The sequence below is a fragment of the Neophocaena asiaeorientalis genome, unplaced genomic scaffold (assembly GCF_003031525.2).
Source record: "Neophocaena asiaeorientalis asiaeorientalis breed wild unplaced genomic scaffold, Neophocaena_asiaeorientalis_V1.1 scaffold47, whole genome shotgun sequence".
NCBI lineage: Eukaryota > Metazoa > Chordata > Mammalia > Artiodactyla > Phocoenidae > Neophocaena > Neophocaena asiaeorientalis.
The window spans coordinates 261,966-275,044 of record NW_020175399.1 but is presented as its reverse complement, the minus strand read 5'-3'; the positions used below and the strand labels follow the sequence as shown (position 1 = coordinate 275,044).

General features: G+C 36.9%; 1 protein-coding gene across 1 annotated transcript in view; it reads right to left on the bottom strand.

Annotated features, from left to right (window-relative positions):
- Positions 1–1,865: 1,865 nt before the first annotated feature.
- ZDHHC15 (zDHHC palmitoyltransferase 15) overlaps positions 1,866–13,079 on the bottom strand; it is a 59,644-nt gene continuing 48,430 nt past the window's right edge. The window contains exon 3 of the mRNA XM_024766423.1: positions 1,866–2,051. Within this exon, the coding sequence (XP_024622191.1) occupies positions 1,866–2,051 (186 nt within the window). The remainder of the gene's footprint in view (positions 2,052–13,079) is intronic.

Below are 13,079 nucleotides of genomic sequence, written 5' to 3'. Positions count from 1 at the left end.
ACGCATATATATGGAGTCTAAAAAACCGGTACTGATGAACCTAATGGCAGGGCAGGAATAAAGACACAGATATAGAGAATGGACTTGACACAGTGGGGGAAGGGGAAGCTGGGATGAAGTGAGGTAGTAGCATTGACATATATACACTACCAAATGTAAAATGGATGGCTAGTGGGAAGCTGCTGCATAGCACAGGGAGATCAGCTCGATGCCCTGTGATGACCTAGAGGGGTAGGATAGGGAGGGTGGGAGGGAGGCTCAAGAGGGAGGGGATATGGGGATATATGTATACATATAGCTGATTCACCTTTTTGTACAGCAGAAACTAACACAACATTGTAAAGCAATTATATTCCAATAAAGATGAAAAAAATGATGTAAAAAAAAAGAAATACTACTCAGCAGTAAAGGGAATGAAATACACAAGAGTGTGAATGAGTCTCAAGAACATTATGCTGAATAAAAGAAGCCAGATACAACAGTACATACTGTATGATTCCATTTATACGAAATTCTAGAGCAGGTAGGAGTAATCTATGGTGGAAAACTATCAGAATAATGCTTGTCTTTGGTTGTGGTGGTGGGCTTGACTGGGAAGGAGCATGAGAGAACTTTCTGGGGTGTGGTAATGTTTTCAGAGGTTTTAGTTACACAGGTGTGTACATTTGTCAAAATACTGAATGGTACACTTAAGATTTGTGCATGTTTTGTATGTAAATTTCACCCAAAAAAGAATAATAAAATATTTAGGTAGATGTGTATTGATATCAGCTACTTACTTTGAAATGCATCAAAAAATAAAATGGCTTGCCATCATTAAAAATCTACAAATAACAAATGCTGGAGAGGGTGTGGAGAAAAGGGAACCCTCCTACACTGTTGGTGGGAATATAAATTGGTACAATCACTATAATGAACAGTATGGAGGTTCCTTAAAAAACTAAAAATAGAACTACCATATGATACAGCAATCCCATTCCTGGGCGTATATCCAGAGAAAAGCATACTTCGAAAAGATACATGCACCCTACATGTTCATTACAGCACTATTTACAATAGCCAGGACATGGAAGCAACCTAAATGTCGATCAACAGATGAATAGATAAAGAAGATGTGGTATATATATATGATGGAGTACTACTCAGCAATAAAAAAGAATGAAATAATGCCATTTGCAGCAACATGGATGGACCTAGAGATGAGCATACTAAATGAAATAAGAGAGAAAGACAAGTACCATATGATATCACTTATATGTGGAATCTAAAAAAATGTTAGAATTTAACTTATTTACAAAACAGAAACAGACTCACAGTCATAGAAAACAAATTTATCATTACCGAAGTGGAAAGGAGGTGGGGAGGGATAAATTAGGAGTTTGGTATTAGCAGATACAAACTAGTATATATGAAATAAACAGCAAGGACCTACTGCATACCACAGAGAACTATATTCAATATCCTGTAATAAACCATAATGGAAAAGAATATGAAAAAGTATATATATACATATATATATATACATATATATATACACACACACACATTTATGTATGTTTAATTGAATCACTTTATTGTATACCAGAAACTAACACTACATTGTACATCAACTATACTTCAGTAAAAAAGTTTTTTTAAAATAAGATATCTTGATGGATGATGGATAGAGGGATGGATTTGTGGACAGATATGTGATAAAGAGATATAGTAAAATGTTAGTGGTGACTCCAGTGGTGGGTATACAGATGTTTATAATTATTCCATCTTGGGTAAATGTTTGACCTTTTTTATAATAAAATGTTGAGAAAAAACTCCACAGTGTTCTTCAGAAGAAAGGAGGAAAAAGTGGGCTAGATTGAGGATATTTATGACTCAGTCTTTCTGAGATCATTGTTGATCTGCCTCTCTAAGCGACTTTGGATGAACTGACCTCCACTCCCAGTTCTTGTGTAAACTGGTAGCTTCTTGGCCATATCAGAAAGCATCTGCTTCTGGACCTCAGGTCTTTCTTCATTTTCATAGCGCTCCTTGTCGGTATAGGACAGGTGGAACTGGAAGGAGAAGTGAGAGGCACGACTTTACTTTCCAAAATTCACAGAAAAGATTAAAAACAATAACTATTTGGATGAAAATATTTGTTACCTATCCTTGAAGCTCAGGTACCAATTTGGTTTATAACTTTCTCTGGATAATTATCTCATTTATCTTATTTGGCTTTTATCTAAATATTCATAAGTCTATGTGATAGGTAATATTGTTTTATAACTAAAGAAAATAAAACTTAGATTAAGTACCTTGTCTATGGTTACACTCACTCAACTAATAAAAGCAGCAAAACTAAGCCCCAAACCCAGTTCACTTGACCCCAAGACTTATGCCATTTCCACTCCATTATACCATAATACGATATTGCATGTTGATATGTGATACCTTGCTGCCAGGACCCTGTTGATGATAAACTATGCTTCTTATTAAGTTGTGAGTATTTTTCATAGGTGACACTCTTGGAGAAGCTGGATGAGACTACTTGCAACATTGTCTTCACATTCTATAATAATTTTTCAAATGAATAGAAATTTGGATATTCTCACTATTTCAGAAATTTTTAGTCTGGTATGGAGCTTGTTGCCATGTTTGTGCTACACTTTGCTAATCTGGCAAAAAAAAATGCCAACGATTTTCCAAAGTAATACAAACCTGTAAGTTTTCTTCTGTTTGGGCCAAAGGGTAGGCAGAGGTGAAAAAGAGAAAGATCTGTGATCACATTCTCTGGATTTAAACTTAATCTCTGCCATTTAATAGTTCAAAAATCGCTTTGGAAAATCAGATACTCTCAACCTAAGTTTCTTTGTCTGTAAAACAGAGGAAATAATACTTACTTCACAAGACTGGTATAACAGTGCTGGATAATAACAAGTAATTAAAGGCTCTTTTACAAGTCCAATTTCTTAAATCATTTAGAAATATTTGATATAGCCAATCTTTAAATTTTTAACTATTCTAGATAGTGTGTAGCAGTATGTTATTGTGATTTTAATTTGCACTCCTTTGATTACTAATGACATTCAGCACCTTTTTATGAGTTTATTGGCCATTTGGGTATCTTCCTGTGAAATGCCTATTCAAGTTTTTGTCCATTAAAAAATAATTGGGTTATGTGTCTTTTTTATTATTGATTTTGTAATGATTTGAATAGTAATTTATGTATTTTGTATACTAGTCCTTTGTTGAATATTTTCTACCAGTCTGTGGCTTTCCTCTTTACTTCCCTTATGGTGCATTTTGAGGATCTGAAGATCTTGGTGGGAGTGTATATTTATGCAACCACTTTGGAAAACTGTTTGGCATTATCTACTTAAGCTAAATATGTGCCGCCCTATGACTCAGCAATTCCATTCCCAGTTATATACCTAAGAGAACAATGAGTGTGTGTGTGTGTGTGTGTGTATATGTATGTGTGTTTGTGTGTATGCCAAAAGACAGGTACAAGATTGTTCATAGCAGCTTTATTCATAATAGAAATAAATGGTAACAACACAAGTGTCCTTTAATTGGTGAATGGATAAATCAACTGTGATAAAAGAGAATAACTAACAGCAGTAAAAGGGAATGAATAACTGAAACATACATCAACATGAATGAATCTGGAAAACACTGCACTGAGTGAAAGGCTTACACAAAACAGTGCATACTATGATTCCTTTTTTGTGTGAGGCTCAAAAATAGGCAAAATTAATCTATGGTGATAGAAAGACTAGTGGTTATGTCTGATAGGAAGCTGATTGGGAAAGGGTGTGAAAGAGATTCCTGAGGTGCTGGAAATGTTCAAAATCTTAACCTGGATGGTGATTATATAGGTGTAAATATAGGTAAAAAATCATGAAATCATACTCTTTACAGCTTAGTTCTTGGAATAGAGTATGTATTTGTACAGCAGTAAAATAGTAAAACAAATAAATTAATAAAATATTTAAGATAATTTAAATGTATCTGACTTTTAAAATTGGAAATGTATAAAATCAAACACTCTATTTTAAGAACCATACCTGTGGTGGTGCATTTTTATGGTATCATGTCATTCTAAAGTAGAGTGACTTCCTGTGGGTATGTGGAAATGTATAGGGGAATTTTTGGCTATTACAGTAAATATGGTGCACTCTAGGCATTTAATGGGTGGAGGCCCAGGAAGCCAAGGATTCTGTGATGAACTGTATAGGCACACACAACTAAGAATTTTCAGAACCAAAAGTATATAGGTCAATATTATAAAATGGTAACTAAATAATATAAACTTAATATAAAAACAACTGGGTTTTTTTTTTTTTGTTTTCTTAGAAGAACAATTATGCTAACTGGAAAGTATAAAGTTTTATTTTTTAACTTATTATTAACCTTCTTATTGAAGTATAGTTGATTTAAAAGTATAAAGTTTTAAACAATTCTTTTTTAATGTTGATAATTAAAAGTAGCACCTTGGGGCAGCGCTTTAAGTTCGGGGATGGTCTTGGGAATATAACTTTCTTGTGGTATACTGCCCCAGCTTGAAAGGCACAGGCAGTGTTGTTACTGCTTGTATGTGATGAAACCTTGTGGTTATATAGCCAGTAGGCTTTGGTCTGGAATAGGATGTCATGCCTGGATACCCTATTTCTGGCACTAACCAAGCATTTTTGAGGGTTAGAATGCAATGAGCCACTAAATGCACTTCGGGTGGGACAACTGGTGATAGACTGGGATGTATTTGGTATTAGATAAATTAATATCATGGCTATCAAATAGGTCCAAAAGATTCACCTTTTCTTTTTACCCATTAAAAATGATTAACATGTGGTCTTAAATGTTAGACATTTGCAGTGATTATCTAAATCCTGTCATCATGTCACCCAGTTTAGGCCAACAAAATTCCTAATCACTCAGCCTTTTTACTGGTCTACAAGCTTTATAAATAGTGTGACAAGGACAATTATTTTATTGAGCTAAAATTCACATAACATAAAATTTCATTTTAAAATGTACATTTTATAGTGTACGAGTCAGTGGCATTTAGTACATTCACAGTGTTTTGCAACCATCACCACTATCTAGTTCCAGAATATTTTTATCACTCCAAAAGGAAACCCTCTATACATTAAGTGGTGATTCCCTATTCCCTCCATTCCCATTCCCTGGCAACCACTAATCTACCTTCTGCCTCACTGGATTTTTCTTTCTGGATATTTCATATGAATGGAATCAAACAATATGTGGCCTTTGGTGTCTGCTGTATTTCAATTAGCATAATGTTTTCAAGGTTCATCCATGTTGTATCAGTAATGCATTCCTTTTTAATGGCTGAATAATATTCCATTGTATGGACATACCACACTTGGTTTATGCATTCCCCTGTTAATGGACATTTGGCTCCTTCCCATCTTTTGGTTACAGTGAATAGTGATCTGTGAACAACTGTGTATAACTATTTGTTTGAACAACTGTTTTCAATTCTCCTGAGTATATACTTAGGAGTAGAACTGCTGGGTCACATGGTAATTCTATGTTTAACCTTATGAGGAAATGAAAAACTGTTTTCCACACTAGCCACGCCATTAAAATTCCCAGTAGCAATGTATGAGGATTCAGAATTCTCCATATTTACACTAACACTTGTTATTTTACATTTTTCTTTCTTTTTCTTTCTCTTTCTTTCTTTCTTTCTTTTTCTTTCTTTCTTCCTTCCTTCCTTCCTTCTTTCTTTTTGTCTTTTTTTTATTAAAATTATTTTATTACATTCATCTGAGGTTGTACATATTTGATTTCATGGAATAAAATTCAAAGATGTGAAGAGACCTTCATTATTAGGGAAAGTCATGAACTGATCACAAGATGATATACCTCTAGATTGGTTCTACTCCAGTCTTGTTTTCATATTCCTGCATAGCATTATTCAGATAGCCTTCCTTATTTAAAAAAATAAATTAAGACACTAGCACTTCAAGAAAGTGTGCCCAGCTCCCACAGTTTCCCACCTCCCCAAAGTTAACATTTTCCTTGGTTTTTGCCTTTTTCTTATGGTTCATAATTCCTTACTTTTTGTATCAGTTATCTATGGTCACAATAATGTTTCATAACATACAACTTTGAAATCTAGAATAATAAGCATCAAGGTTCAAGGGTCTGTGTGCTGGCAATTTTGGCTGAATTGACTAAGCAGTTCTGGTCCCCAAACTCCCTCACGTATCTGGTAATTGTCTGACTATTGATCCATCTTGGTTGGGATGACCCTGATGACTCAATTCTGCTCCCATGTTTGTGTCCCATCAGGCTAGACTGGCATGTTGTCAAGGTGGTGATAGAAGGCAAGAGGAGAAATCCAAATAGAAACATGTAAGTGCTCTTTCAAGCATCTACTTATCTCACATCTACTAACATCCCATTGGATAAAGCAAGTTACATGGCTAGATGCAGAGAGAGTGGGAGGACATAAGAGGTTATGGCAAAGTTCATGACTGCAAGAAAGCATGAGAAATTGGAACAATTGATGTGATCACTCTACCACACCTACAATCTTCTTTTTCTGCTTCCTGGGCAAAGGAAGACAGCTCATCTGAATAGGAATTTGGCTTGATTCAATATTGGAGGATCACTGACAATTTTTTCCTTTATGTTAAAAAAATTTCCATTCAGTAAAATTTATCTTTATATGATATATGATTCCATGATTACTTTTATTGAAATGTATCTGGCATACAATATTATATTAGTTTCATGTGTACAACATAATGATTTGACATCTCTATGCATTTCAAAATGATCACTACAATGTCCAGTTACCATCTGTCACCATACAAAATTAACACAATATTGACTGTATTCCGTATACTATACATTACATCCCCATGACTTATTCATTTTATAACTGGAAGTTGATGCCTCTTGATCCCCGTCACCCATTCCTCCCCCCCACTCCTACCCCTTTTCCTCTGGCAACCTCCACTGGGAATCTGTTCTCTGTATCTATGAGTCTGAGTTCAGTTTTGTTTTGTTTGTTTTGTATTTTAAATTTCACATATAAGTGAAATCATGTGGTATTTGTCTTTCTCTGACTTATTTCACTTAGCATAATACCCTCAAGGTCCAACCATGTTGTTGCAAATGACAATATTTCTTTCTTTTTAATGACTGAGTAGTATTCCATTGTATATATACCATATCTTCTTTATCCATTCATCCACTGATGGACACTTAAGTTGCTTCCATATCTTGGCTATTGTAAATAATGCTGCAGTGAACATAGGGGTGCATATATCTTTTCTAATTCATGTTTTTGTTTCCTTTGGATAGATACCCAAAAATGGAATTCCTGGATCATATGGTAGTTCTATTTTTAATTTTTTGAGGAACCTCTATACTGTTTTCCATACTGGTTGCACCAATTTACATTCCCACCAACAGTGAATAAGGGTACCCCTTCCTCCACATCCTTATCAACTCTTGTTATTTCTTGTCTTTTTTATAACAGTCATTCTAACTGGCATGAGGTGATATCTCACTGTGGTTTTGATTTTCATTTCCCTGATGATTAGTGATGCTGAGCATCTTTTCAAGTGCCTGTTGGCCATCTGTACATCTTTGGGAAAATGTCTATTCAGATACTCTGCCCATTTTTAATCAGATTTTTTTTTGTAATTGAATTGTATGAGTTCTTTATATATTTTGGATATCAACCCCTTATTGGGTATATGACTTGAACATACCTTCTTCCATTCAATAGGTTGGCTTTTCGTTTTGTTGATAATTTCCTTTGCCGTGCAGAAGCTTTTTAGTTTGATATAGTCCCATTTGTTTATTTTTCCTCTTGTTGCTCTTGCCTTTGGAGTCAGATCCCTAAAAGCATTGCTAAGACCAATAACAAGGAGCTTACCAGCTATGTTTTCATCTCAGAGTTTCATGGTTTTAGGTCTAACATTCAAGTCTTTAATACATTTTGAGTTAATTTTAGTATTTAGTGTACGATGTGGTTCAATTTCATTCTTTTGCATGTATCTGTTCAGTTAGTCATATTTTAGCCATCTGGTGTAAAATGTTATCTCATTGTGGTCTTAATTTGCATTTCTCTACTATATATACATATACATACATACATATATATATATATACACACACACACATATGTATTGTTTAGTGAACTATCTATTCAAGTCATTTGCCCATTTTTTAAAGGATAGTCCATATTGAAAATATTAAGGATCATCTTTTCAGCAAACTGTACTATAACAATTGGACATAATATTAAAAAAACAAACCCTCAATATTACCTCACATCTTACACAAATTACCTCAAAATGGAGGATCTTCAAGATGGAGGAGTAAGACATGGAGACCACCTTTGTCCCCACAAATTCATCAAAAATACATCTATATGTGGAACAACTCCTACAGAACACCTACTGAACACTGGTAGAAGACCTCAGACTTCCCAAAAGGCAAGAAAATCCCCATGTACCTGAGTAGGGCAAAAGGAAAAAGAAAAAACAGAGACAAAAGAATAGGGATGGGACCTGCACCTCTGGGAGGGAGCTGTGAAGGTGGAAAAGTTTCCACATACTAGGAAGCCCCCTCACTGGCGGGAATTGGGGGAACTTCAGAGCCTCAGAGGAGAGGGGAGCAACAGGGGTGCGGAGGGAAAGCAGAGAGAATCCTGCACAGAGGATCAGTGCCAACCAGCACTCACCAGCCTGAGACACTTATCTGATCACCTGCTGGGTCAGGTGAGGACTGGGTGCTGAGGCACAGGCTTTGGAGGTCAGAAACCAGGGAGAGGACTGGGGCAGGCTGTGCAAAGACAGCCTGAGGGGGCTAGTATACCACAGCTAGCTGGGAGGGAGTCCAGAAAAAAGTCTGGACCTGCCAGAGAGGCAAGAGGCCATTGTCATGGGGTCCACAAGGAGAGGGGCAGGCCCACCATATGAGCTTCTTGTTCCGTGTGCTCACAGATTGCAGGGCACCACCTATGCGAGCTCCAGAGGTGGGCGTGAGCCTGAGAGGCAGGTGCAATGGCTGCTGCCACTGCCACCAAGGGTCCTGTGAGCAAACCCAGGTCAATGCCCACACCTTCCTGGGAGCCTGTGCAGCCCGCCACTGCTGAGGGTCCTATGATCCAGGGCCAACATCCCCAGGAGAACGCATGGTGCACCTAGGCTGTTGCAGCTTCATGCCTGCCTCTGCCACTGCAAGCAGTCCCAGCACATCCCAATTGTGACTGCTGTATCTGTCCCTCTCGCTGAACTGAGAGAGCAAGTGAGCCCTAATTAGTCATTGCTTTCGCCCCCTCTTGCCTGGGCAGGGAACAGACGCCTGAGGGTGGCCCACACGCAGAGGCGGGGCCAAAGCCAAAGCTGAACCCCAGGTGCCATGCGACCAAAGAAGAGAAAGGGAAATCTCTCCAAGCACCCAGAGGAGTAGCGGATTAAACATCCACAATCAGCTTGGTAAACACTGCACCTGGGAATATCTGAATAGATGAGTGTTCCCACAATTGAGCATGTGGACTTTGGGGGCAACTGTGGACTTTGGAGGCAAGTACACACAGGAGTAAGGCCAGATAAGAGTCTGAGCTGGTGCCACAGTGCCCACAGCAGATCCAGAGACCTACCTAGAAGTATTGGAGGACTTCCTGGGTAGGCAGGGACTGGCTATGGTTCACTGTGGGGGCAAGGACACAGAAAGGTGAAGCCACAGAAAAATATTATTATTATTGCTACTTTTAAAAATTTTGTTGATTTTTTATCATTCTTTTAATTTTTATTTACTTTATATATTCTCTTTTATGCTTTTATTTTTAATATTTTTTTAATTTTATTTTTTCCTATTTCTACTGTATTTTTTGTTATATTGTAGTTTTTACTTGTTTTGGTTTTTCTTTGTTTTGCATTGTTTTTCTCTTATTTTAAACTATAATTTACATTTTTCTATGTTTACTTCTTTGTTGTTTCGTACATTTTTCCTTTTGTTTTCATCTTTCTCTTGTTTTTAGTTTTCTTTTGATCATTTTTGTGTGTTTTATGCTTTCTTTGCCTTTTTTTTTAGTTTGCTTTCTGTGTTTGATTTGATTTTGTTTTTTTGTTTTTGTTAGTTTAGTTCTTAGTGTTTGTTTTCATTATGAGGTTTGTTTATTGGTTTGGTTGCTCTCTCCCTTTTTGTTTTCTCTTTTTTATTTTTCTTTTTGTGAGTGTGTGTGTGTGTGTGTTTCTTCATGTGATTTTATCTGTTTAGTTTTGCTTTTACCATTTGTCTTGGGGTTTTATCTGTTTGTTTTCTTTTTTTCCATGCTATGTGGTTTGCAGGGTCTTAGTGCTCTGGCCAGGGGTTGGGCCTGAGCCTCTGAGGTGGGAGAGCTGAGTCCAGGATGTTGGACCACCAGAGAACTCCCAGCCCTATGGAATATTAATTGGTGAGGGCTCTCCCAGAGGTCTCCATCTCAACACTAAGATCTGGCTCCATACAATGGCCAGCAAGCTCCAGTGCTGGAGGCCTCATGCCAAACAACTAGCTAGACAGGATAACAAGCCCACCCATTAGCAGACAGGATGCCTAAAGTGATATGAAGCTCACAGACACCCCAAACACACCAACGGACATGGTTTGGCCCACCAGAGGGACAAGATCCAGCCACACCCACCAGAACACAGGCACCAGTCCCCCCCACCAGGAAGCCTACACAAGCCACTGGACCAACCTCACCCACTGGGGACAGACATCAGAAGTAAGAGGAAGTATGACCCTGCAGCCTGCGGCAAGGAGACCCCAAACACACTAGTTTAAACAAAACGAGAAGACAGAGAAATATGCAGCAGATGAAGGAGCAAGGTAAAACCCCACAAGACCAAACAAATGAAGAGGAAATAGGCAGTCTACTTGAAAAGGAATTCAGAGTAATCACAGTAAAGATGATCCAAATCTTGGAAATAGAATAGAGAAAGTACAAGAAACATTTAACGGGGCTTCCCTGGTGGCACAGTGTTTGAGAGTCCGCCTGCCGATGTAAGAAACGTTTAACAAGGACCTAGAAGAACTGAAGAGCAAACAAACAGTAATAAACAACAAAATGACTGAAATTTAAAATACTCTATAAGGAATCAATAGCAGAATAACTGAGGTAGAAGAATGGATAAGTGAGCTGGAATATAGAATGGTGGAAATAACTGCCATGGAGCAGAATAAAGAAAAAATAAGGAAGAGAATTGAGGACAGTCTCAGAGACCTCTGGGACAACATTAAACACACCAACATTCGAATTATAGAGGTCCAAGAAGAAGAAGAGAAAGAGAAAGGGTCTGAGAAAATATTTGAAGAAATTATAGTCGAAAACTTCCCCAACATAGGAAAGGAAATAGCCACCCAAGTCCAGGAAGTGCAGAGAGTCCCAAACAGGATAAACCCTAAGAGAAACAAACCAAGACACATATTAATCAAAATAACAAATATTAAATTCAAAGAAAAAATATTAAAAGCACCAAGGGAAAAGCAACAAATAACATACAATGGAATCCCCATAAGGTTCTCAGTTGAGTTCTCAGCAGAAACTCTGCAGGCCAGAAGGGAGTGGCATGATGTATTTAAAGTGATGAAAGGGAAAAATCTACAACCAAGATTAGTCTACCTAGGAAGATCTCATTCAGATTGAAAGAGAAATCAAAGGCTTTGCAGACAAGCAAAAGCTAAGAGAATTCAGCACCACCAAACCAGCTTTAAAACAAATGCTAAACGAACTTATCTAAGCTGGAAACACAAGAGAAGAAAAGGACATACAAAAACAAACACGAAACTATTAAGAAAATAGTAATAGGAACACACATATGTGAATGGAGTAATGCTCCAACCAAAAGACACGGACTGGCTGAATGGATACAAAAATAAGACCCATATTTATGCTGTCTACAAGAGACCCACTTCAGACCTAGGGACACATACAGACTGAAAGTGAGGGGATGGAAAAAGATATTCCATGCAAATGGGAATCAAATGAAAGCTGGAGTAGCAATTCTCATATCAGGCAAAATAGACTTTAAAATAAAGACTATTACAAGAGACAAAGAAGGACACTACATAATGATCAAGGGATCAACCCAAGAAGAAGATATAACAATTGTAAATATTTATGCACCTACATAGGAGCACCTCAATACATAAGGCAAATACTAACAGCCATAAAAGGGGAAATCAACAGTAACACAATAATAGTAGAGGACTTTAACACCCCACTTTCACCAATGGACAGATCATCCAAAATGAAAAAAAATAAGGAAACACAAGCTTTAAATGACACAATAGACCGAATATATTTAATTGATATTAAGAGGACATGCCATCTGAAAACAGCAGATTACACTTTCTTCTCAAGTGCACATTGAACATTCTGCAGGATAGATCATATCTTCGGTCACAAATCAAGCCTTGGTAAAGTTAAGAATATTGAAATTGTACCAAGTATCTTCTGCGACCACAACGTTTTGAAATTAGAAATCAATTACAGGAAAGAAACTGTAAAAAACACAAACACATGGAGGCTCAACAATACGCTACTAAATAAACAAGAGATCACTGAAGAAAGCAGAGAGGAAATCAAAAAATACCTAGAGACAAATGACAATGAAAACACAATGACCCTAAACCTATGGGATGCAGCAAAAGCAGTTCTCAGAGGAAAGTTTATTGGAAGACAATCTTACCTCAAGAAACAAGAAAATCTAACCTTACACCTAAAGGAACTAGAGTAAGAAGAGCAAAAAAAAAAAAAAAAAAAAAAAAAACCCAATGTGAGTAGAAGGAAAGAAACCATAAAGATTAGAGCAGAAATAAATGAAATAGAAACAAAACAATAGCAAAGATTAATAAAAACTAAAAGCTGGTTGTTTGAGAAGATAAACAAAATTGATAAACGTTTAACCAGATGCATCAAGAAAAAGAGGGAGAGGACTCAAATCAAAATAATTAGAAATGAAAAAGGAGAAGTTACAACGGACACCACAGAAATGCAATACGTCATAAGAGACTACTACAAGCAACTCTATGCCAATGAAATGGACAACCTGGAAGAAATG